The sequence below is a fragment of the Apis laboriosa genome, unplaced genomic scaffold (assembly GCF_014066325.1).
Source record: "Apis laboriosa isolate Shangri-la unplaced genomic scaffold, ASM1406632v1 scaffold22_cov146, whole genome shotgun sequence".
Taxonomy (NCBI): Eukaryota; Metazoa; Arthropoda; class Insecta; order Hymenoptera; family Apidae; genus Apis; species Apis laboriosa.
Window position 1 is genome coordinate 537,910 of NW_025222414.1, and position 22,285 is coordinate 560,194.

Consider the following 22,285-nt stretch of genomic DNA (forward strand, 5'->3'; position numbering starts at 1 on the left):
CGCTATATATCATCTTCGATCCCGAGCGATTCTTTTTCCCCCTCCTCCCCCCTATAAGAAAAATAAATTTCTGAGATTCTTGGGATTACGATTCAATTAGTTCCACCGAACCGCGATCCCACTGGCGCAATTCCAATTTTCGTTCAGTTTCCGTCTTCTGGATAGGCCGATGAAAGGGGTCTTTATCCGATTTGGAAGCCCAAGCATGTACCTGGAGCCTGCTACATTCTCCGATTTCTATTTTTTCCCTCCCTCCCTCCCTCCCTCCTTCCTTTCTTCCGCCGTTCGAGAATTTAAGCGCGTGAAAACGAGGCTCCGTTTCGTGGACAACTACCAATTACGTTGAGACGGAAGATACTGTTACGAGGGATACTGTTACAGATAATGACCCACAATATTTATGTTGGACAAATTATCTTGGAATTTTTAATTACGCTTAATAATTCGTATCGCGACGAATTATAATTTTTTTTTAGGGGGAGGAAAAAGAGAGAGAGGAAAAGAAAAAAATAAAGAAGAGAAAAATTGTTCTCGCTCCTTGCACGATGTATCCGAGGTAGAACGATAAGAAACGTGGAGCGATAAGAAATCGGTCGAGCGAGCGGATTGCGCAAAAGCAAAACGGTCGAGGAGCGAATTCTAAAATTGAAGAGATCGGCACGCGAACGAGGACGCGTCTCGTTTTACCCGACGAGAGCTCCTCGAGTGGAAGAGCCGTTGGAAACAATTCAAACGATTCAGCTTGTTCGCGACGCGATTCACCGCGACGTGAATCGTGGCGATATAACAACCGTAAAAAGGATCGGTGTCACGAACCGGAAATAAAAACTCGTTCCTTCTCCTCCGGTTCGGGGCGGGCCGAGCACGTTTAAGGGGTTAAACGGCGACACGCGAAAAGGGGGACGGTTTATCGTGGCGCTCGAGGCCGTCAACAGCCTTCTATTTTGGTATACGAGCCACGAGGAGGAGGAGGAGGAGGAGGAGGAGGAGGAGGAGGAGGACACACCGAAGAGAGAGGCACGATCCTACTCTGCTCTCGTGACATAACCAAGGGTTAGTGCCCTCCTCCTCGTGACACTCGTTACTCATTTGCCTCCATACGCGAAATGTATCTGTAATTTATCTCGATGCCCCACGTGCGCCTTCGTTTCTCTTTCGAATACTCTATCGTTCTGCTAATATTCTCTTCTTGGCCTCGAATCCGAATCCGAAAGTACGAGGCGATTAAATTGCTCGTCCCTCTTCTTCGTGGCTCGTTATCGTTAACTTGTGCCGATTTTAATGGACGATTGGATTTTATATATATATATATATATATATATATATATATATGTAAAATGAGAGACGGTGAGAAGGAATTTATCAAGGGGATAAACGATTCTAAAACGCGTGTGGCGAGTGTGATAAAATTATATAAAAAAGAGAGAGAGAGAGAGAGAGAGAGAGAGAAGGGGATTAACGAGGTGGCGTTTCGTGTAAATATTTAATACATCCATATTGACGTCGGAGCGGGCGTGAAGTTAATAGGATTTTACGATGCTTCGAGCATTAAAAAGCTCTCAAAATGTTTGCGGGACGGCCGTGTCTGGCAGATGTAAACGATCTCACGAATTTCTTCTCCTCGCCGCATTCCTTCAATAAACCGGCCGACACGGAAAATAAACGGGGATCGTCGGAAGTGCGCGGGCCCCGGCCGATTTTGCACCTGTTCCGACTTCCCTCCTCTCCATCGTCCCCGCGTCTCTGTATATTATTCCGCCGTTCTTTTTCTGTTCTTTCACCCTTTGTCGACTCTCGCCATCTTATTTTCTTTCCAAACACCGTACCCCTCTCAACCGATCTGTGGAAATGTTCGAGGAAAATTTCCAAACATAGAGCGTGGTTTTCTTTCTTTCTTTCTTTCTTTTCCCCCCTTCTTTGGGAACAAATATTGGCACGCGATTATAAATTTTCATCTCTCGTTAAATTTTAATTTTGCTCCGAAATAATAACGGCGACGATTATTTTACTCCGTTTGAAACGATCCGTCGCCCATTTTTTTAGCGTCAGTTCGGTTCACATCTTTTTCCACGTAAGTTTTTCGTGGAAAGTTTAAGCGTTTGAGAAGAAGGGAACACAAAATAAAAGCCTTGCTCGTCAGGGAACGAATATCTCTCCAAATTTAAAAACATTTCTCGAAATCATTCCCTTTGATCTTTTGTGATCTCTAATAACAATATCAAAAATCCCTCTCCCGTATATAAAATCTTATATTCTCGATAGTTTCTATCTATTCCTTATTCTACCTATCCCCCTTCCTTCCCCCTCCTCGTATCAAGGGTTACGCGACGAGAAACGAAAGAACCTAGAAAAATGAAATTCAGGCAAGCTTCCTTTTTCAAACTTGTCGAGGTTGAATCGCGCGTCATTCAATCCCCGGCGGAGATAGAAGGAGGAGGAAGAATTCCCCCCAGTGTGGCTGACGGCTCGGAGGCTCAGAGGAGGATTTAAACGCGGCGAGATGAGTAACGAGTCTAACCGCTATGCATCAAGCCTTCCAGTTATTTGTCCTCGTTAAAGTTTTTAGTTTCCACTTATGCCGGGGCTGGATCGGCGCTAATTTGCCCCGTAGACATTCCCTCCTCACCCCCCCTCACCCTCCCCTTGGGGAGTAGATTTAAGCGCGCGCGACGTTTGGAATTTAATCAGATGGGCATAAATTTCATCCGGCCGCGTAATAAATCCCACGGATTCGTTCTTTCATCGGTTCCGATCTCTCCCTCCCTCCCTCCCTCCCCGCGTGTAACCTGTAACCGCTATGTAGGAAGAGAGGAAAAGGACGAGAATACGCGCGGTGCGTACCTACCTACATGTCTGCCTACCTACCTACCTACCTACCTACCTACCTACCTAACTATCTATCTACCTACAGAGAAGTCGTCGTCCCTCGGTCTGAAACGTGAGCAACCCGAACTCCTGTTTCTCTTTCGATCGATTGTAAACGATTTCCGTATCTCGAGCTCCTCTTCGTTTTTCCAGCAGCCCGGCACTTCCGGTTGATCAAAAGCGGTCGAATATGGAATGAATATTGGAATAAAATTCGTAATTTCGAGAAATGGATGCGATGGATGATGGCGGCATTTCCGGTTGATCAAAAGCGGTCGAATATGGAATGAATATTGAAATATTCGTAATTTCGAGAAATGGATGCGATGGACGATAGCGGCACTTCCGGTTGATCGAAAACAGTTAAATGAATATTAGAATATTCGTAATTTCGAGAAATGGATGCGATGGACGATGGCGGCACTTCCGGTTGATCAAAAGCAGTTAGATGAATATTGGAATATTCGAGAAATGGATGCGATGCGATGGTGCGTTTTCGTTTTCGACGTTCGATAGAATTGGAGAAGTGTCGGGTGTTAATCGTGCGTGTGACGCGAGCGTAATAAAATATTCGCACGGTTTCGCTTGCGTTCGTAAAAGAATGTACGTTTGAATTGAGCAAGGTCGGATTATATGCGCGGCTCGTATTGTCACGTAACGCGCGACGAGGCGAAATACGTGTATCGAGTCACGCAGCACGCGCGCGACACGTTTTAAAACGGGGGAAGGAAGTGGCGTTAATGGGTTGGGATTTGAAGTTCGTTTGTTACGTCACAGTTTGAAATTAACTTGCCGGTCGTGGTTTCAACTTCATTCAGTTTGAACTTAACCTTCAGTGGTGAAGTTCCTTTCGTTCTTGTCCCCGTTGGAAAACCGATTGGCCGTGACACAACAACCGTGATGACGAGATATAACGAAACCGGTGTGACGGTATTCGATGTAAAATTTTGAAAGTTTTTAAAAGAAAGTTTTTTAAGAATTTTTGAGAATCGGAAAGCTCGGTGATCAATCGAGTCGTTTTCGCCGAAGTTTTTACCTTTACGAGAATAAAATCGTGCAAATATTTGCCGAGCGGGAAAGCAAACAGAGATTCTCGAGAGCAAATTTGAATGACTGTGTTTCGCAAAAAAAGAAAAAAAAGAAAAAAAAAAGAAAAAAAAATTGTTTGCCCAGAACCAACAAATCGCACTCTCAACATTATCTTCGGCTACCATCGATCGGCAATGGCGACTTTACTACTACTGTTTGGGATTGCAAAGTTTTCTACAATAATTCCGTACACCTCGAGCAATTCTAAGATAAATAATTCGATTGGACAATTTTTTTTTTTTTCTTTTCTTCATATACGTTTCTCTTATCTCTTGGAAGAGAAATTTTTCATACCCGACGTTCTAGAATACTTTCTAACCCGTTTCTATAAAAACTTACGTAAAACTTGTAAATCATTCCCCGTTGAAATTCCCCTTCGAACGTAATTCTGCATTCGTTTTCGATACCCGATCGAATTTTATTGTACAATTTTATTATAACGCTCGTTTTGCGCGTTTGCTCGTATATTATTTGTACCGAAGAACAAATAACGAAGATTAAAACCTCACGATCAATTACGACAAATAATCTCGATCGTCGGTAAACGCGCTCTTTGTATCACCTTTATTCAAAAAGAGTACACGTGGTACCTCGCCACGGCTCGATTAACCATTCTCTCCTTCTTTCTCGACATCATCGACGCCAGGTTACACGCGAAAAAAACGAAGAAAAAAAGCGGGACGAAAAAAGGAGAGAGAGAGAGAAAGAGAGAGAAAGAGAGAAAAGAAAAAGAAAGAAAAGGAGGGAGGGAGGGAGGGCGTGCGTGTCGGCCGCTACCGGGAAAAAGAAAAAAAATGGGTGGAAAGGGGAGACGAGGTGTGGAGCGTGTGAAGGGGGTTGGAAAGGAGCGCGAGGAGAGAAAGGCGAAAAGGAAAAGAAAAAAGGGAGAAGGATATCGGGCGACGATCGATTCCTCGTGCCTCGATACAGTTACGCTCGTGTCCCGTGGTCCACGATATATATATATAAGTATATGTATATTCGTAATTTACACGACACGCCATCAACGATCGTTCATTCCCGAGCTTCATTGGTAATTACCACACGATTCTCGAACGATACGATATAATAATAATAATCGCCTCGACGAATATTGCATGAAAGAGAGAGAGAGAGAAATTTTCCTTTCCGCTTTTTCGAATTTGTGCGAGATCGAGAACTCGGAGAGAGAGGAGAAGTGTTTCTCCCAAATATGAGAAAATTACGAAATTTATGCTAATTTACGCATCCGTATATAGCGAACGCGTGATTTTCGACGGGAGCGAATACGAATACTAAATACGCGCGCGTACTCGATATTCTATTCTACAAAATAAGGAAAGGAAATGGGTTCGTCGACCTCGTGAACTTAAAGACTCTCCTCTACAATGACGGAACTGAAAAGCGACACGAGGAAAGGTTATATCTAATAATGGGTGGCTGTTAGACGTAATGATACGTATGTTAAAGGTATCTTAAAATAGTATCCTCAATGACATTGCTCAAGAGGCGTTTTCAATTGCAACTAATGGCGAATAGTAGCGAGTTCTAGATCCCGTTTAACAAATCTATACTAATCAAACGTGTAGATCTTCCTGTCCCTTTTTTTTTAATTAAATATAATTTTCGACGTCGTTCAACTCTCGTCCGTTTCTCCTCTAGAGATTAGACAAATACTGCTGAAATAAATTACCTCGTTCGAAACAACAGGCCATTGTCTGGTGAGCAGAGAGTTCGCGGGGAGAAAAAGCTCGTAAAAGGTTGGACTTCCCATTCAAGAGACATCAAAGTCGATTACATTGGACCCACACCCATGGAAAAGTAACAATCGAACATCAACAGATGGCAAGCAATCTTCGCGCGATTATATACTTGGACACAGTCGGCAAATCAATCTCCGTATAACTTCTCGTCAAATTGGCCATCGTTCCCTAGCCAATATTCCACTACGGTATCGTGCGATGAATCTCATCGCGGCCGAACAAGAAAGTTGGCGCGACAATGCGCCGATGTAACGAGGTACATCAAGATCCGATCGCCGCAGAAACGCGATAAATCAGACGGATAAAACACGGGTAAACCGAGCATTCGTCAATTTCAATCGAGCACATTGAGTTTCCGGCCGCGTAACGCGAGAACACGGTCGTTGGTCGATACAACTCTTACGATATTCACCAACTCGATTTTCTCGAGCCGAATGATAAAACCGAAAACGTTTAAATCAAATATTTATCCATATCTATATTTATATACATCGTTTATCCAACCTCGTACTCGTACGTCAAATACATATCGCGTTTACTATATTTATAATTATAATTGACATTTATACATACACAACCACTTCGATGCAATTATATATACGTTTCCATTTCGAACCGTACGGTTGCTTGTTAGTATACCTTTCCATTAGTAGACGTATCGTATGCATCACTCGAAGCGACGTTACACTCCAAACAATTTCGAGTCGAACAACGCGACACGAACCTCGAAACGAATCTACGTAACGTAGATATTCAAACAATATTCGAATAGAGAAGCAAAGTATATATATATATAGGTATATATAGGTATATGCAATATGTCTAACGTGAACAAGAAGGCTCGAGCATCATCATCGGTCATTACCGCCGCTTCTCGATGGCAATAACAACGGTCGATGAATATTGCATGAGAGAAATTGAGCGTTTTCCTGTCAAACGAACGACGTATCGCGCACAACTTTTTTACCGTCTCTTCTACTATTCCCTTCGATCGAAGTCGTTTGGCGCGAGCCAATATTTATGGTTCACTCGCAACGAACCAATTGCCTGGTTTTTCTCTAGCGTGATAGAGAGCTTTCTCCGCATGGTGGCTCCATGGTCGTCACATGGTCGTTTTTCATAGGCTGCGACCTACATGTCGCGACGCTGTCGGAAATCGGACGGACGTCATATATATACATATTCTTGGACGGCGACATTTTGCACGGTCGCCCTCTACCTCTCGTCTCGTTATCTCTTCAGATTCAATTTTTTCGGTAGCGGAGACGAGAGAACGATGGAGAGGTTATTTTTTAAAATCGGTCCATTTTTAGGCGAGAACGAGGTGGATCTTGGTTAAATAATTGATTCGAGATTAAGAGGGAGTTGCTCGAGGCGTTTTTTTCGAGTTCTCGAGTGTTTGAATTTAAGATGTATTGTTTCACCTGCACACCCTTTTTTTGGAGCGTCGAGTGTTTGATAAGGATGTTTAATCTTGGAGTATTTGAACGTAGGGTAGGTTGTAGGTGTTGGACTGTTTGGTTTTGATGTTTGGAAAGTAAAATTACGGTGGAGGATATTTGGAGTGTGTGTGAATACATTAAAGCATAACTGTTAGAATATTTGTTCGGTAAAGTTTTCATTCGTTCGAAATGTGTTAAACGTGGAAATACAAAAGTATCGAAAATTGCTCGATGGAAATTATAAAACACAAAATATAAAATACAAAGATGATTTGCATATAAGTGATTAATTTATTTTCTTTGATCCTTTTAGTTTTAACTTTTCGATTTGCTTTTACGCGCATAATATACGTAATCATTTACGTAACGTGCCCTTATCAATCAATCAAATATTAATAGCTTTATAATTGCAATAAAAATGTAATAAAAATATATAACTTGATTCGATAACTTCATTAATATCGCTTAATTGGTATAAATAATTGGCACTCGGTTCTTTTTTTTTTTTTCGATTTACAACGTTAAAAGATAGGAGAGATAAATTTTTGAAACGGAAAGCGTATCGTATCACGCGTAATTAACATTATTATAGTTAGTTTAATAACATAGCGACAGCATTGAACAACGATAAAAACGTAAATTCATATTCATAGTTTTGCCTCGAAAATTGAATCTACCACAACCTAGTAATTTTAAAACGTTAATTTCATGAATCTTACGATTCTTAATAAACTAATATACACGTTCGATTCAATCCATTCAAATTTTATACGAGTCAATTGAAAAAATTGATCGAAATTAACGACGATTAGCAAATATATCTAAAAAAAAAAATAAAACCAGCTTAATAATTCTTCGATATTAGAAATTTTCCAAGACTTGAAAGATTAACGATCAAAACACCAATACTACATCTTTCTTGGAATCGATGGAATCGATTACCAGCTAACCAAGTTTCCTAAAAAAAAAAAAAAAGAGCCAATAAATTCTAATTATCCCTTCCACTCGTGTATGTGTCGTTTAATTAAAGCGAGACCAAAGGAGAATTATCGGGACAACGATGAAGTTTCGAGGATTAAGTAATCCTCAGTTGTAAATTTCCTTATGCTAATCGCGGTATTCTTTGAGATTCTTCTCTCGCGGCCCGGAAAAAGTAGATTAAAGACTTCTCGGATCACATTTCTTTTCCCCTGGGATCGGATACGAGATTCCGGTGTAATTATAACCGTCTCTCCGACCGCTGAAATTAGAAGGTGATAATCACGTGTCGCATCGGAACATCGTAAATCGATCGATTTCGATCTCGCCTTTCCACCAACTCGAGTTATCTCACCTGTGTTGAAAACCCGCTCTTTCACCCACCTTTCATATTGATGAATCTCTTCCTGTATTCCTCGACATTGTTCCAAAACTCGTTTTCGAATTTTTTTCCTCTTCAAGGTTTCATAATCTTTTTTCTTTTTTTTTTTTTTCTTTTATATACTTTTTTCCTCGTCCATCCAAAATTCTCGCTATCTCGTTTAAACTTTCCTCTATCCTATACCTCAAGGAGGGATATTCAAAAAGTAAAAATATCCAAAAATTTTTCGCCAAGAATATTATCGTAAAACGAAGTTTGCGCAACATCTCTCGATATCTTACCAATAATTTTATTTTAATCGTATATAAATAATTTCTCGAGTAAATCAACCGCGTCATTAGCACGGTGATTGATAATTAGACGCCCCGTCTATCCTTTCGATAATTCAAGATGGTGGCGAAATGATGAGCGCGTCACGTTGTCGCGATGAACCGTGAGGATTAGTCATGGGTTTCGACGCATCGTTAATGACCTGCAGCTTTAACGAACGTTCTAATTGATTTCTTGGCGCGCTCCTCGCCGATTCTCGCCTGTAACGACGACCACGACGAGGACGTGTCACCTCGCCTCTCGACCGATTATCGAGACGAAGCATCGGCCAAGGTACTCGCAAGATTCTTGTTGCTTCTCGCGCATGCGCGCACGTGTGTGTATCGATGGTCGTCCGCGCATCAAGAAATTGGATAAATCGTTTTGTGCAGCGTTCGACAGGAACGTAGATACACGTAGTTTCCGTAATAACAATCGTATCGAGCAAGAGTTATAATAACGAGACACGCGAAGCGAATCTTAAGGGAAAGTAAAGTGTTTATACTTTCCTTTCCGCATACGTGCAATTACAATTCATAAACACGACGAGGAATGTAATAAAATGTTTATGTTTAAGCATTGAACGGTCATTCAATTGAAGTTGATTGCCTAACAAATTGCAATCACCCGCGAGGCCGACCTAATGGAACAGCTTGCCGCTACCCGTTCTTCCCTACATTAGAAAAATTCCCTCGTGAATACGATTCGCTCCGTCCAATTCGCCGATCAGACAGGCAAGAAGCTGATTAAACCGACCACCTCTCGACACTTTAAATTAGAATTATTGATGGCTGAATGTACGCGAGACGCTCTATTATTATCCACCAGAGTTACGAGATAAACCATAAAGCATTCTATACGAGCAATTTGTACGTGTTACGATTTGTTTCCATCTTTACCGATAGATTTATTGAACGGTCAATTATCGTGAACCAAGCGTCGGTAACCCGTTGTGAGGTCTTGGATTCTTCTTACTTGCGCTCTCTATGAAGAAGATGGGAGAAGGGAGAGGGATTCGAGAGGAATCAATTTTACGAGATATTATAATTTCGAAGTTCAGTTTTTGTTTTCCTTTCTTTCCTTTCTTTTCACTTTTCGCGAACAGCGTTCTATTATATTCTTTCCCTTCCGTTTCGTTCGTTCATATCTTATTACGAAAAATTCCCATTACACGCTATACGTTCTTTTACGATTTAAATTACCGACCGAGGAACAATTTTCGTTAAATAATTCATTAAAATTCATCTTTCGCGCTTAGCCGATAAACAAACCAAAAAGGGAATATATACATATATATGCACCTTTGTCGCGTTTATATCCGAGGTAATAATAATTTTTAGCGCAAAAAGAAAGAAAGAAAGAGAGAAAAAAAAAAGAAAAAGAATATCCAGCATCTCGTGGACGACACGTATTCGCGAAATTACGAATAATATTGGCTACCAGTTTTTGTCCAACTCGCGGGGATTAATCATGATCTCGCGCGTTTTTTTTTTTTTACATACACCGAGATGGAATCAGGACGAAATTGAATTAATCGCGGGGCGACGCGCTGAGTCAGCCAACTCTCTCTCTCTCGTTGGCTACGATTCATAAATATTTCATCGGTGGACGGAAACTCGATGTGCCAGAATTATCGCGACGTTATTATTATTCTTTTATCTCCGATACACACGAATGTAGGAAGTACATAGGAAGTATAATTATTACTGCGATGAGCGAAAACTGTGATGAAAACGTCGGGCTCGTTGCCCATTCCTCATCAACATCGTTCAACAAGTTTGCAACTACGGAGAAAAGGAGTGACAAGCAAGATAAATTGCATCGTCGCCTTTTAATCCGTCTATTCGGCGCTTTAAAACGGCATAGTCTTAAATTCTTCTCGCGCCCCTACGAGAGGAAGCTTAATCTTGGCTCTCCCTTTTTTTTCACCTGTATTTCGTATCCTCGATCGATGGAGCCACCGAGTTGTTAGATAAAATTATTTATCCACCCGGGGCGTGGATTGGACGAGGAAATTTCTCAAAAAAAAAAAAAAAAAAAAAAAAAAAAAAAAAAAAAAAAAAAAAAAAGAAATTGGAAAACGGACGTAATTTCGATAATTACAGAGTATTTTCGCCCGATACAAGAAGGCATTTGCCTCTTTTAACAAGGATCGAATAAAAATTAAATTTATTTCCGTATCATGCGTATGCATGCGTTGGTGAAAATTTCTCTTTTTTTTTTTTTCTCTCGGTCATAAATATCTCTTACAAATAGCCCATTTTTTTCCCCGTTAACCCATCCTTGAAGAGAATAATTTTAGAATTCCATCGATTTCTCGTGAATGACAAATTCATACCGTCTAGGTAGCCGCATCATTAATAATCCTGCTCCACCTCGACGTCAATAATACCCGTTACCGTGTCAAGTCATCAATAATTCCGTTTATGCAATCACGAGCTGCAATCTCTGCAATTTCTTTCTTTCTTTCTTTCCTTCTTTCCTTTTTGTTCATCCCTTCTTTCAAGCCATCGCGTTTCTAGCAACGGTCCCGCGCGCGAGAAAAGACGCGTCGATTTCTCGGGGAGGTGCGATGAAACGGTAGTCCAACTTCCAACTTCGAAACGAGTAGTTTCTTAACCGTTCCCTTGGGACATATTTTGCTCGTTTCTCGACGAGAGTTTCGAGAAAAAAGAAGGCTTCGTTACGATGCAGCCACGAAACCACTTAACCATAACGTATTTCACAGAAGAATGGAGAAAAAAACGTGTCATTTCCTTCAATTCGACGAACGAATATGAAGGGGGGAAAAAAAAGCAAGAGAGCAGATTCTATTAATTCTGAAAATTATCGGCAATCTCGAGAATAATTTTTACAGAAAATCTAATAATCGCAGATCGATAAATTAAACAAGCGATCCCTGTGCAGCGATCCTTTTAATATCCGCCAATCGATTCCTGTCAACCAGAATTATAATTTGCAAATTCCGTTTCGTATATTTTAAGATTTCGTTATTCGGTTAATTAAGAATTTCAATCGTCCCTTTCTCTCTCTCTCTCTCTCTCTCTCTCTTCTTTCTTCCCCCCACCCCTCTGATCACTCATCGCGTTCACGCGCGCGCACCAATTTTACAATATTATCATCGGAACAATTAAAAAATCAGTTGGCGACCAGGTTGGAACGTTTACCTCGTGTTATTATTGCGCGTCGACCGCGGCCGACACGTTATGCTAATTAAATTTCGCTAGGCGAAGCGGGAGCATCGAGATCGGATTTTAATACACAGCCGGGATGGGTTTCTCTGGTTAACGTTCCACGGGGATTTTTAATTAATGGCCTTCCTTTCCGCGGTTCTTTTGATATCGTGATTTAACGCTGGATTCCAGTTTCCACGCTCGTGCTCGTGGAACACGGGACGGAACAAGTGACGGTATTTCATCCAGGATTGCGCAATTTCCAGAGAATTGTCCGTCCTCGTCTCCCCCGTCAACATCCCTTCCTCCGATGACGAACAAAAGCATTCAGCGTGCGCTGGGCATCCATGCGTTCGTTAGAATACGTTTATTATATAAAATATATATATATATATTTAAATTACTAAAATTAATAAAAAAAATGTTTAATTGTACAAAAATATCTGTCCGCGTAGATTATGATTTCTGGTTAATCCGCTTCATGAGAATAAATTTTAAATAGCCGCGGTGTATATGAGTGTACAAAGGTGGAATAATCAATTGGCTTTTAATCGAGGAATTGGAATCGAACGAATTTTCAATAAAAATTCCAAAATATAATTATAGGACGATAAGAATCTATAGAATTTAATTGATTTATTTACGCTTTCTCTCTGAATTCTATACTGCTGATGCATCGAGATTTTTATTTAAAATGCGCGTGAAAATAGAAAATAGATACATATATACATATATACTTATCAATTAATTAATTTAGGTAATATAGGTAAATATCGCGCTAGAAAGAAAAAAATGCGCGTGAAAGTAGACGTTTCCTCATTGACCAATCAGACCCTTGGCATTCCTTCCTTGCGAGATTTTTTTTCAACGCGTATATACCCGAGGCAAATAATTAATTTTTGACAAAGTGTACAGATAAATTGGTACACGATGACGAATTTGCAAGGTGGAAATGAAACGTTAAAGGGGACGCTAACGAGACTCGACGGGCCTTTTAAACGCTCGAAGGTAAACACGATCTTGCATACGCTCCCCGTTCGCTCGGGTGACACGTGGGTCTGAAAGGAATAAAAAAGAAGAAGGAAAAAAGGCCACCGAAGGCGCGGCAAAGATGCGACAAAGAGAATTACAAAAATTACACGGGTTCGAGGGGGCTTCTTTCACTCTTTCGTACCGCGACTCGAGACTTGTCAATTTGCATTAACAAATTGCCACTTGGCGACATCGTTATACAGGCCCGTCCTACGTTGGACGTGTCCTGCCGCTGTCCCTCTTCTTTCTGAATTTCTCTTTCTCTTTCTCTCTCTCTCTCTCTCTCTCTCTCTCTCTTTCTCTCCTCGTCTCGGACGGTGATTCGCGCAGAGCGGAGCGGCGCGCGTGCGCGTGAGCGCAGACGTTAAAAAGGAAAACGGTTTACTCGATCGGTTGAACGTTGGAAACAGGAACGGAGAGGGGGACGTGAAATAAACGCGAGTCGTACTGTTTACACGGTGGTGAAATTTACAGGGCACAGGTGGCTGGGATCACGCTGCGCGCACTTGTGCGATCGCGTGTCGAATCGCGTATCGCGTTCACCTTGAGAATGAGACTCAGGAATAGATAAGGGTGGACGGTTAAGGAAACCCATCGCGTGCGACAAAGGAGCGCGAGCGCCCTCCACCGCTCCTCGGTGGAAGCTCACGGTGGAAAATAAAGAAGCGAATTGAGTAATGAGACGAGATACCGGACCTTTGAATATCGGGTGTCTTTCTTTTCCACGCTCTTTGCCACGACGATTTAACGACTTTTGAACGGCTCGTGCTCGATAAATAGTAATGGTTCGTAATATCGCGGACATGCAGCAATGGCGCCTCCTTTGATGTCCGAAACGAAGGTTCGTTTGTTCGAATATCGAATTAATTTATCCAACGCGATGATATAATGGTTAAACGCGGAGTAAAACGATTAAAGCGATTTTTGATGTCGAGTATATATTATTCGAGTATTATATACACGTACGTGTTCGATTACAATATCTTTTACGATTTATTAAAAAATAATGGAACGGCAAGTAAAATACTGATACTCTCGTTTGAGCTACTGAAAAAACAGTAGTTTTTGTTCGATCGTTCTTCTTCTTCTTCTTCTTCTTCTTCTTTCTTTTGGTTTATTCTTCTCGTTCACGCGGAGGCCCCTTGTTCGCGCCTTACTTATTAATTTACGACTGCGCCGTGTTTCTTCCATCGATTATACACGGGTCACTAATAGAATCGGTATATCGGTATACACGTAGACGATTACTCGTGACGATTAGGTCCCAGTTTCGAGCTTGCATCTTGAATTTCACACGTGCGTTTTCTGCGTTTTCGTTTCAATCATTTTTGTGACAATATACACGGATACACGAATCTGTACGAGATTGAGAGGCGCTAGAAGAGAGAAATATCACGAAAATGCGCGCTTTGTCAACATACAATTTGAGGAAAATTGCACGTTTGTATACCGGCCACACAAGATCCCCTTCCTTCATTATCGATCTTCAATCAAATGGCTCATACCGGCGGGAATATTATTACAATTATTTTTAAGCCCGGTATGCGGTTAATAATTACCTACAATGTAACACGCGTATCAAACGTAATCGTAAACCACGACCGGAAGGGTGGATTGAAGCTACAATTATTATTTAGCGACATGTCGCTGCGATGTTATCGGGAACTAGGCGGCGATGATGCTGCCTCGTAGCCGCAAAACGTTTGATTATACTTGATCTCGTCCCTTAGAGTATTTCAATTCCCATAATCGATACCCTTCGGAGGAAGGATTGGTGGCTCGATGGTGGCCGATTTTGTTGGCAATTTGTTGGGAAAAATGCACACGAGCTATACTTTGTACTTCTCTGCGCGCCGAGCAAAAATAATCGGGAATGATTACGCTCTAAAAAGAGGCAAGAGTAAATCGATGCACGACACATCCGGTGGATAAATCGACGCTCGGTCGGTTAACAGATGGTGGGAAATCGGTGGTGGTGGAAAAAAAGGCCAAGGCCATTTCTTCTCGAACCAAACAAACTTGATCGCGCGGGGAAAAAATAGAAACTTTAACCTCGTTTCACCAATTAACGAAGTCGCGAAGATTCTTTCCGAGTAATCGTCCATCCGATTTTTTCCAGCGATATTTCGATGGAAAATAAAAACTTTAACCTCGTTTTACCAATTACAAAGATTTTTCGAACGATTCTTTCCAAGTAATTATAGATCGATTTTTTTCCACCGATATTTTAATAGAAAATAGAAATCTCGCTTTATCGTTACGTTGCAAAGATTCTTCGAACGATTCTTTCTAGTCGATTTTTTTCGACATAGAAAATAGAAACTTTAATTTCGTTTAATCCTTACGTTGCGAAGATTCTTCGAACTCGACCGATATTTCGATAGAAAGTAGAAATTTTAATTTCGTTTTATCGTTACGTTGCGAAGATTCTTCGAACTCGATCGATATTTCGATAGAAAATAGAAATTTTAATTTCGTTTAATCGTTACGTTGCGAAGATTCTTCGAACTCGATCGATATTTCGATAGAAAATAGAAACTTTAATTTCGTTTTATCATTACGTTGACCAATTTTTTTCTAATTAATCGATTTTTCCCAGCGATATTTCGATAGAAAATAGAAACTTTAATCTCTCTTTATCGCTACGTTGCAAAGATTCTTCGAACGATTCTTTCTAATTGATTTTTTTCGACATAGAAAATAGAAACTTTAATTTCGTTTAATCCTTACGTTGCGAAGATTCTTCGAACTCGATCGATATTTCGATAGAAAGTAGAAATTTTAATTTCGTTTTATCGTTACGCTGCAAAGATTCTTCGAACTCGATCGATATTTCGATAGAAAATAGAAATTTTAATTTCGTTTAATCGTTACGCTGCGAAGATTCTTCGAACTCGAGCAATATCTCGATAGAAAATACTAACTTTAGCCTCGTTTTACCAATGTTACCAAAGATTCCGTTCGAACGATATCTTTCTAACCGATCGATTTTCTTTTTTCTTTTCTTTCCAGCGATATTTCAACGAACATCCGTGTCCAGGGGTCAACTGAGGATCCAAGGTGTCGCGACTTGCCTGTACCTGTGCATGGATTCCTGTGGTCTTCTTTACGGCTCGGTAAGTCAAGCTTCGAGCGTAGGAAAAAGTTGCTCTTCCTTTCGATAAAATCGCTCCGTAACACGCCTCCGACGTACACGTTCGAGAGGCATTCCACGAGAAAGAAAACCCAAGTGGCCGAGTGCCACGCGACGCCGACCGCCTCCTCTTCCCTCCACCTCCTCTTCCTATCGCGTGATACGCTATCGCGCCCATCTAAATTACAGAAATCCAGCGGGGAAGAAAGGATCGAGGCCTCGCGCACACGCACACGCACACACACATACCGATACCTCATCTCTACCCAACCCATGGATCACCGAGAATTCCATGGGTAAATGATTTCGTTTCAACGATCACGAATCCAGTTACGATTCCAGGAATTTCTTTTTTTTCTCTTTTTTTTTTCCTTCCCTCTCTTTTAATTCCCGAAATTGGAAGATCGGAAAGTTTGGAATTTTTACGTTCCAATTTTTTATCCCATCAGTGTAGCAGACACGAAATGAGTCAAATTTGCGCAAGTAGGCGAGGAAGTAGTTCGGGTCGGCGAGGGAGAAACGAGGCGAATAGTGGGAAATGGGCCGTTTTCGAGGCCTTAATTAAACCCGATGACGTTTTGAACGAAATAGAGGAGCGAGTACGCGAGCTGCTGAGAAACAGGTTTAGCCCTTAACTACTATCGTTCCCTGTTTCCTTCCTTTTTTTACACCGCTGTAACTAGTACCGAACAAAAGGAACTTCGTTCCATCGCGGGGTTGATACACTCTCGACTCTCCGCGCACCGTTTCGCGACGCGAATGGCCGATTAATCTCGTCAACGTTTCGCAACGCAGCCGGCAAATCGGATATTCGATTCTTTCGAAACGCGGCTTTCGAAAAATCAGCACCAGGTGGGGGGCCAGGTGATCGATGCTTCGATCGCAATTACGATTTCCACTCTCGGCGGAGCTATTTCCCTCGTCTTTATTATCTGAAAATTACATTCGAAATATCCACGCGCTATTTATTTATTTATTTATTTATCTATCTATCTATCTATTTATTTACGTCGCGCGTCGATTACTCGTTTCGAGGTGTCAATTTGAAATTTGAGATTTACAGCTTTTAACTATTGGCTTTTAATTTTTTTGCGCCAAGAAGAAGAGGAGGAGGAGGAGGAGGAGGATGAGGAGGAGTCGTGACACGAGTTTACGATCTTACGAAGATAACTGAAATACAGAATCACTAGAATTTGTGTTGGTCAAAGGGACGAGATCTAGCTCGTCTCCTCGATCAAACAGGCTGACAGAACAGGTCTCTCTCACGAAGAAAAAGAGAGAGAGAGAGAGAGAGATTAAAATTTCCCGCTGCACACTCGAGCGAACAATAATTTCGATTTAACGTCACGAATTCCAGAGTAATAATTCTAGAGCGTTGGAGAAATGGGACTCGAGGGGCAGATCGATAAACCACTCGGGGAACGTCAGCGATGCGAAATCAAAATGGACGCGAGATCGCGATAATGCGTAAAACGCGTAAGCGACGCGATCCAGCTTGCTCTTCTTCGCTCTCTCTCCCCCTCCTTGACAACCGTCAAACAACGGAACACACACACACACACACATCTCGCACAGAGAGAGAGAGAGAGAAGGAAAGAAAGAAGAATAAGAAGAAGAAGAATTGAAATACACGAGCGGATATCTAACGAATAACGAAATGGACATGCTCTAATCGAGTTAGAATCGAAACGAACGCGTGGCGAATGATGGCAGCTCGAGCCAGCCTCCCGTCTCGTTAAGGAACGTTTCATTAAAATCATGGGCCGAGGGCCATCGTGAATGGAAAATATCGAATAAAGCCGTATCGTGGATCTGCTTACCACTTCTCGGAATACACCGACTCTCTACGCCGAGTTTTCATTTCCGTTTTAATAGAGACCGCGTATCTGGCGCGCCACCGATCATTGACGGGCCGATCATAGCGCTCGTGGATTATTACCTCTCCTCCCCCTCCCTCCTCGCTATTGATACGCGTCTCGAATAGGACAGCTCCATTACTCATGTAACGATTTTCCATTCGATCACTTGGGATTCTTCTTGTTTGTTCTTTTTTTCTTTTTTCTTCTTCTTAACTAGATCAACTGCAGATAGGGCGGATATATCTGTGTTATAACCGGACGCAATTATTCCGATGACGTTTGATGTCGTGGGATGAAAACTCAAACGTTGTTCGCCGTTTGAATTATCTTCCGTTCGACAACCGGTGCGGTGATAAATCGGGTGTAAAGTAAGAGAGGGGAGGGGATATATAATCTGGAAAAAGATGGAAAGATTGGCAACGATGCTTGGTGTCTTTCCATTTCTTGACTCGAATTATCCCAATATTGTTGGATATTTCTAATTTTATTTCTGAGGCGTTCGATCATTTCGATCATCCTTCGAGCTCGAAGCTCGAATAAAACTTTCGATTAATGACGATAATGCTTGGTGTCTTTCCATTTCTTGACCCGAATTATCCCAATATTGTTGGATATTTTTAATTTTAATCCGATCTCGAGGCGTTCGATTATTTCGATCATCGTTCGAGTTCGAAGCTCGAATAAAACTTTCGATTAATGGCAACGATGCTTGGTGTCTTTCCATTTCTTGACCCGATCAAATTTTCCTAATATTGTTGGATATTTCTAATTTTAATCCGATCTCGATTCCGCGTTCGATCATTTCGATCATCGTTCGAGTTCGAAGCTCGAATAAAACTTTCGATTAATGGCGATAATGCTTGGTGTCTTTCCATTTCTTGACCCGAATTATCCCAATATTGTTGGATATTTCTAATTTTATTTCTGAAGCGTTCGATTATTTTGATCATCGTTCGAGTTCGAAGTTCGAATAAAATTTTCGATTAATGGCAACGATGCTTAGTGTCTTTCCATTTCTTGACCCGAATTATCCCAATATTGTTGGATATTTTTAATTTTAATCCGATCTCGAGGCGTTCGATTATTTCGATCATCGTTCGAGTTCGAAGCTCGAATAAAACTTTCGATTAATGGCAACGATGCTTGGTGTCTTTCCATTTCTTGACCCGATCAAATTTTCCTAATATTGTTGGATATTTCTAATTTTAATCCGATCTCGATTCCGCGTTCGATCATTTCGATCATCGTTCGAGTTCGAAGCTCGAATAAAACTTTCGATTAATGGCGATAATGCTTGGTGTCTTTCCATTTCTTGACCCGAATTATCCCAATATTGTTGGATATTTCTAATTTTATTTCTGAAGCGTTCGATCATTTCGATCATCCTTGGAGCTCGAATAAAACTTTCGTCGCGATTAATTTAACTCGATCTCGATCGGGGGAATGAAGAAATCAGAGGTGAGCCGCGATAAATTCAATGTCCAATTTACATTATTACTCTCTCTCTCTCTCTCTCTCTGTTCACAAGGAATCGAATAACGTGCCCCCGAGATTAGAGTATCCGATAACTGCATAATCTACATAACACGAGGCAGCTAGCTAAGCAAACGTTTCGTTGGATCCTGCCTGTAATAGATCAAGCCTGTTCCCTCCGCTTCGTTTGTCGCGTAATTTCTTCTGACCGTTGAACGGATACGGATCGAGTACCTTCCATTTTCTATTATACGTCGTGCGCCAACTACCATTCCCTTGCCCTTACCGGGGGAACCGTTTATCGGCAAAATTATTAACTCTTTGCACTCGACTTGCTCGTCGCATGGTTCGAAGCGATAACTCGAGAGGTGATTCGAGAGCCCATCACTTTGGATTAGAACCAATAATTATTTATTTACGATTGGTTTTCTTTTCTTTTTTTTTTTTTTTTTTTTTTTTTTTGGAATTTTCGCTTCGCTCAGGAATGAAACTTTGCCAACCACTTTAAGTATGATCTTGTCAAGAACGATTATAAGAGATAGGGAGATTTTCTTATCTCGAATTGATCTTCGGCATCTTAGTCTCCGAGTTTGACAGTAGTGATAAGAGGCGATTAGGAATATTATTTTCGAAGTTTTTGCGAGAGATTTGATTCTTCGTTATTGAACGATGAAATTATTACTTCTATTTCGTAAAGGAATCGATAGGGGATAGAGAGAAGGAGAGGAAGAGCGATTGAAGCAAGTGAATAAAGGAGAAAAATAAGAATAACGTGAGTGAACGTAACAGGAATTAAGAAGGATTATAAAGGTTATATTCGCTCTCGATGGAATAAGAAAGGCGAAAGACATTTTCATTTGTCCTGATAAAAATGGAGGATGCGTTTTGCCGAGCCTTTTTATAAAACGTCACAACAACTATTATAACCTTTAACATCCGACAAATTTTCTTTCTTTATACGCAAATATGCACAAGATATCATTTCGAGTCAGCCACGAGAAATTCATTCGAACGCGAAAAATCGTCTCGAGTTGTATCGACCAAGGAAGAAAAGGCTTCGAGTGCAAATTAGAAGATGACTAGGAATCGAGGAGGAGAACCTACCGAACAATCCGTATAATTCTTGGAAAAATGTAATAATGTAAAATGTAAAATGTAAAATGTAAAATGTAATAAGACGCGATAGAAAGCAACAAAAAAAAAACCAAATTGCTTTTAATTATTCATGCGAGAAATATAACCTTTAACATTCGACAAATTTTCCTTCTTTATACGCAAAAATGCACAAGATATCATTTCGAACCAACAACGAGAAATTCATTCGAAAACTTTTGGAAAATCGTCTCGAGTTGTTTCCAGTGCAAATTAAAGGACGACTAAGAATCGAGGAGGAGAACCTACCGAACGATCCGTATGATTCTTGGAAAAGTGTATAAGACGCGATAGAAAGCAACAAGAAAAAAAAACGAAATTATTTTTAATTATTCGCGCGAGAAATATAACCTTTAACATTCGACAAATTTTCCTTCTTTAAAAAATTCTTTAAAAAATGCACAAAATATCATTTCGAGTCAGCCACGAAAAATTAGAAAAAAAAAACGAAATTGCTTTTAATTATTCTCGCGAGAAATTCAACCTGTCCTTTTTTTTTTTTTTTTTTACCACGCAGCACGGCGGTTACATGTTAGGTTATGTCGTAACGATTCAGCGAACGTCCTCGTCCTCCCATTAAAAAAAATATATACGGCCGCAAAATTGAATTTGCCGTTGATTAATTGAGATAGGAGCGGGGATTAAATAGGTGTAAACGACGTAAACGGACGCGTTGAAACGAACGGGGAGGAAAAATATCGAGTTTAAGAGGGCCCGATATCGAGCGGCCGAACTTCGATCAAGTCTCCACGATAACCATCTTCGTACTTATGTATGTATTCACGCCACCCATTTAATAAACTTTCCCCTTCGGGAAGAACGCGTTTCGCGTTTCGCGATGGATAAAAATAGATCGAGCGTTTATCAGAGGTTCCGTATGTAAATTAATTCGAAAACGGGACGATGCGTGGTTTCTTTTTTTTTTTTTTTTTTTTTTCTTTGGAACGATCGTTTCATATATATATATGTGTATCTGTTCTGTTGCCGTGGGGCAACATCTCGCACCGTGAGCGATAGGGAACATCGGACGCATTATCCCGATGTGAATCTGGGAATCTGGACGAGGTCGAAAAGTTCCATATCCGGTCGCGTACGAATTTATTTAAAACGATAGAGTAACGGGGGAAACGATATTTTGCATCGCCGCTGTTGCCGCACGAATTATTATTGCGCGATTAATGGAGAGCGAGTCGTGGAATTGCATAGATGGAGGGGGGAGGGTGACAGGATAATTTGAGATCAATTGTACACAAGTACGTATATCTTTTATATAGTTTCTATGTGTACGTGTATCCTTGTATCCATTCTCAAGTAAAGTTTATCGCTTGTGTTATCTTTCTTGTTTTTTGTGATATTAAAAAATGTTTGGGATAAGAGTCGAATGGTTTCGAGGGGGTTATGATTTTACGCGATCAATCTTTTTGGCGAGTAGACGCGTTAAGGATTCGTAAGGATCAATTTCTTTTTTTTAAATGGGATTTTATATTTTTTGATTCGTCGATAGGTATAGCATTCTGTCATAAAAAAGTATCAAGCCATTTATATAAAAGAACTATTGGTTTAAGGATATATTATTGAGATTAAATTTAATTATTTGTTAAACTAGAAGTTTTTTGCTATATATGGTTTAATACTTTTTTATAGAGAATGCCGAGC

General features: G+C 40.7%; 1 protein-coding gene across 4 annotated transcripts in view; it reads left to right on the forward strand.

Annotated features, from left to right (window-relative positions):
- Positions 1-22,285, forward strand: part of LOC122713132 — a 161,100-nt gene that overhangs the window by 69,657 nt on the left and 69,158 nt on the right. For all 4 annotated transcript variants that reach the window (XM_043933303.1, XM_043933305.1, XM_043933306.1 and 1 more), the window contains exon 2: positions 16,025-16,128. In XM_043933303.1, coding sequence (XP_043789238.1) covers positions 16,025-16,128 — 104 coding nt within the window. The remainder of the gene's footprint in view (positions 1-16,024; positions 16,129-22,285) is intronic.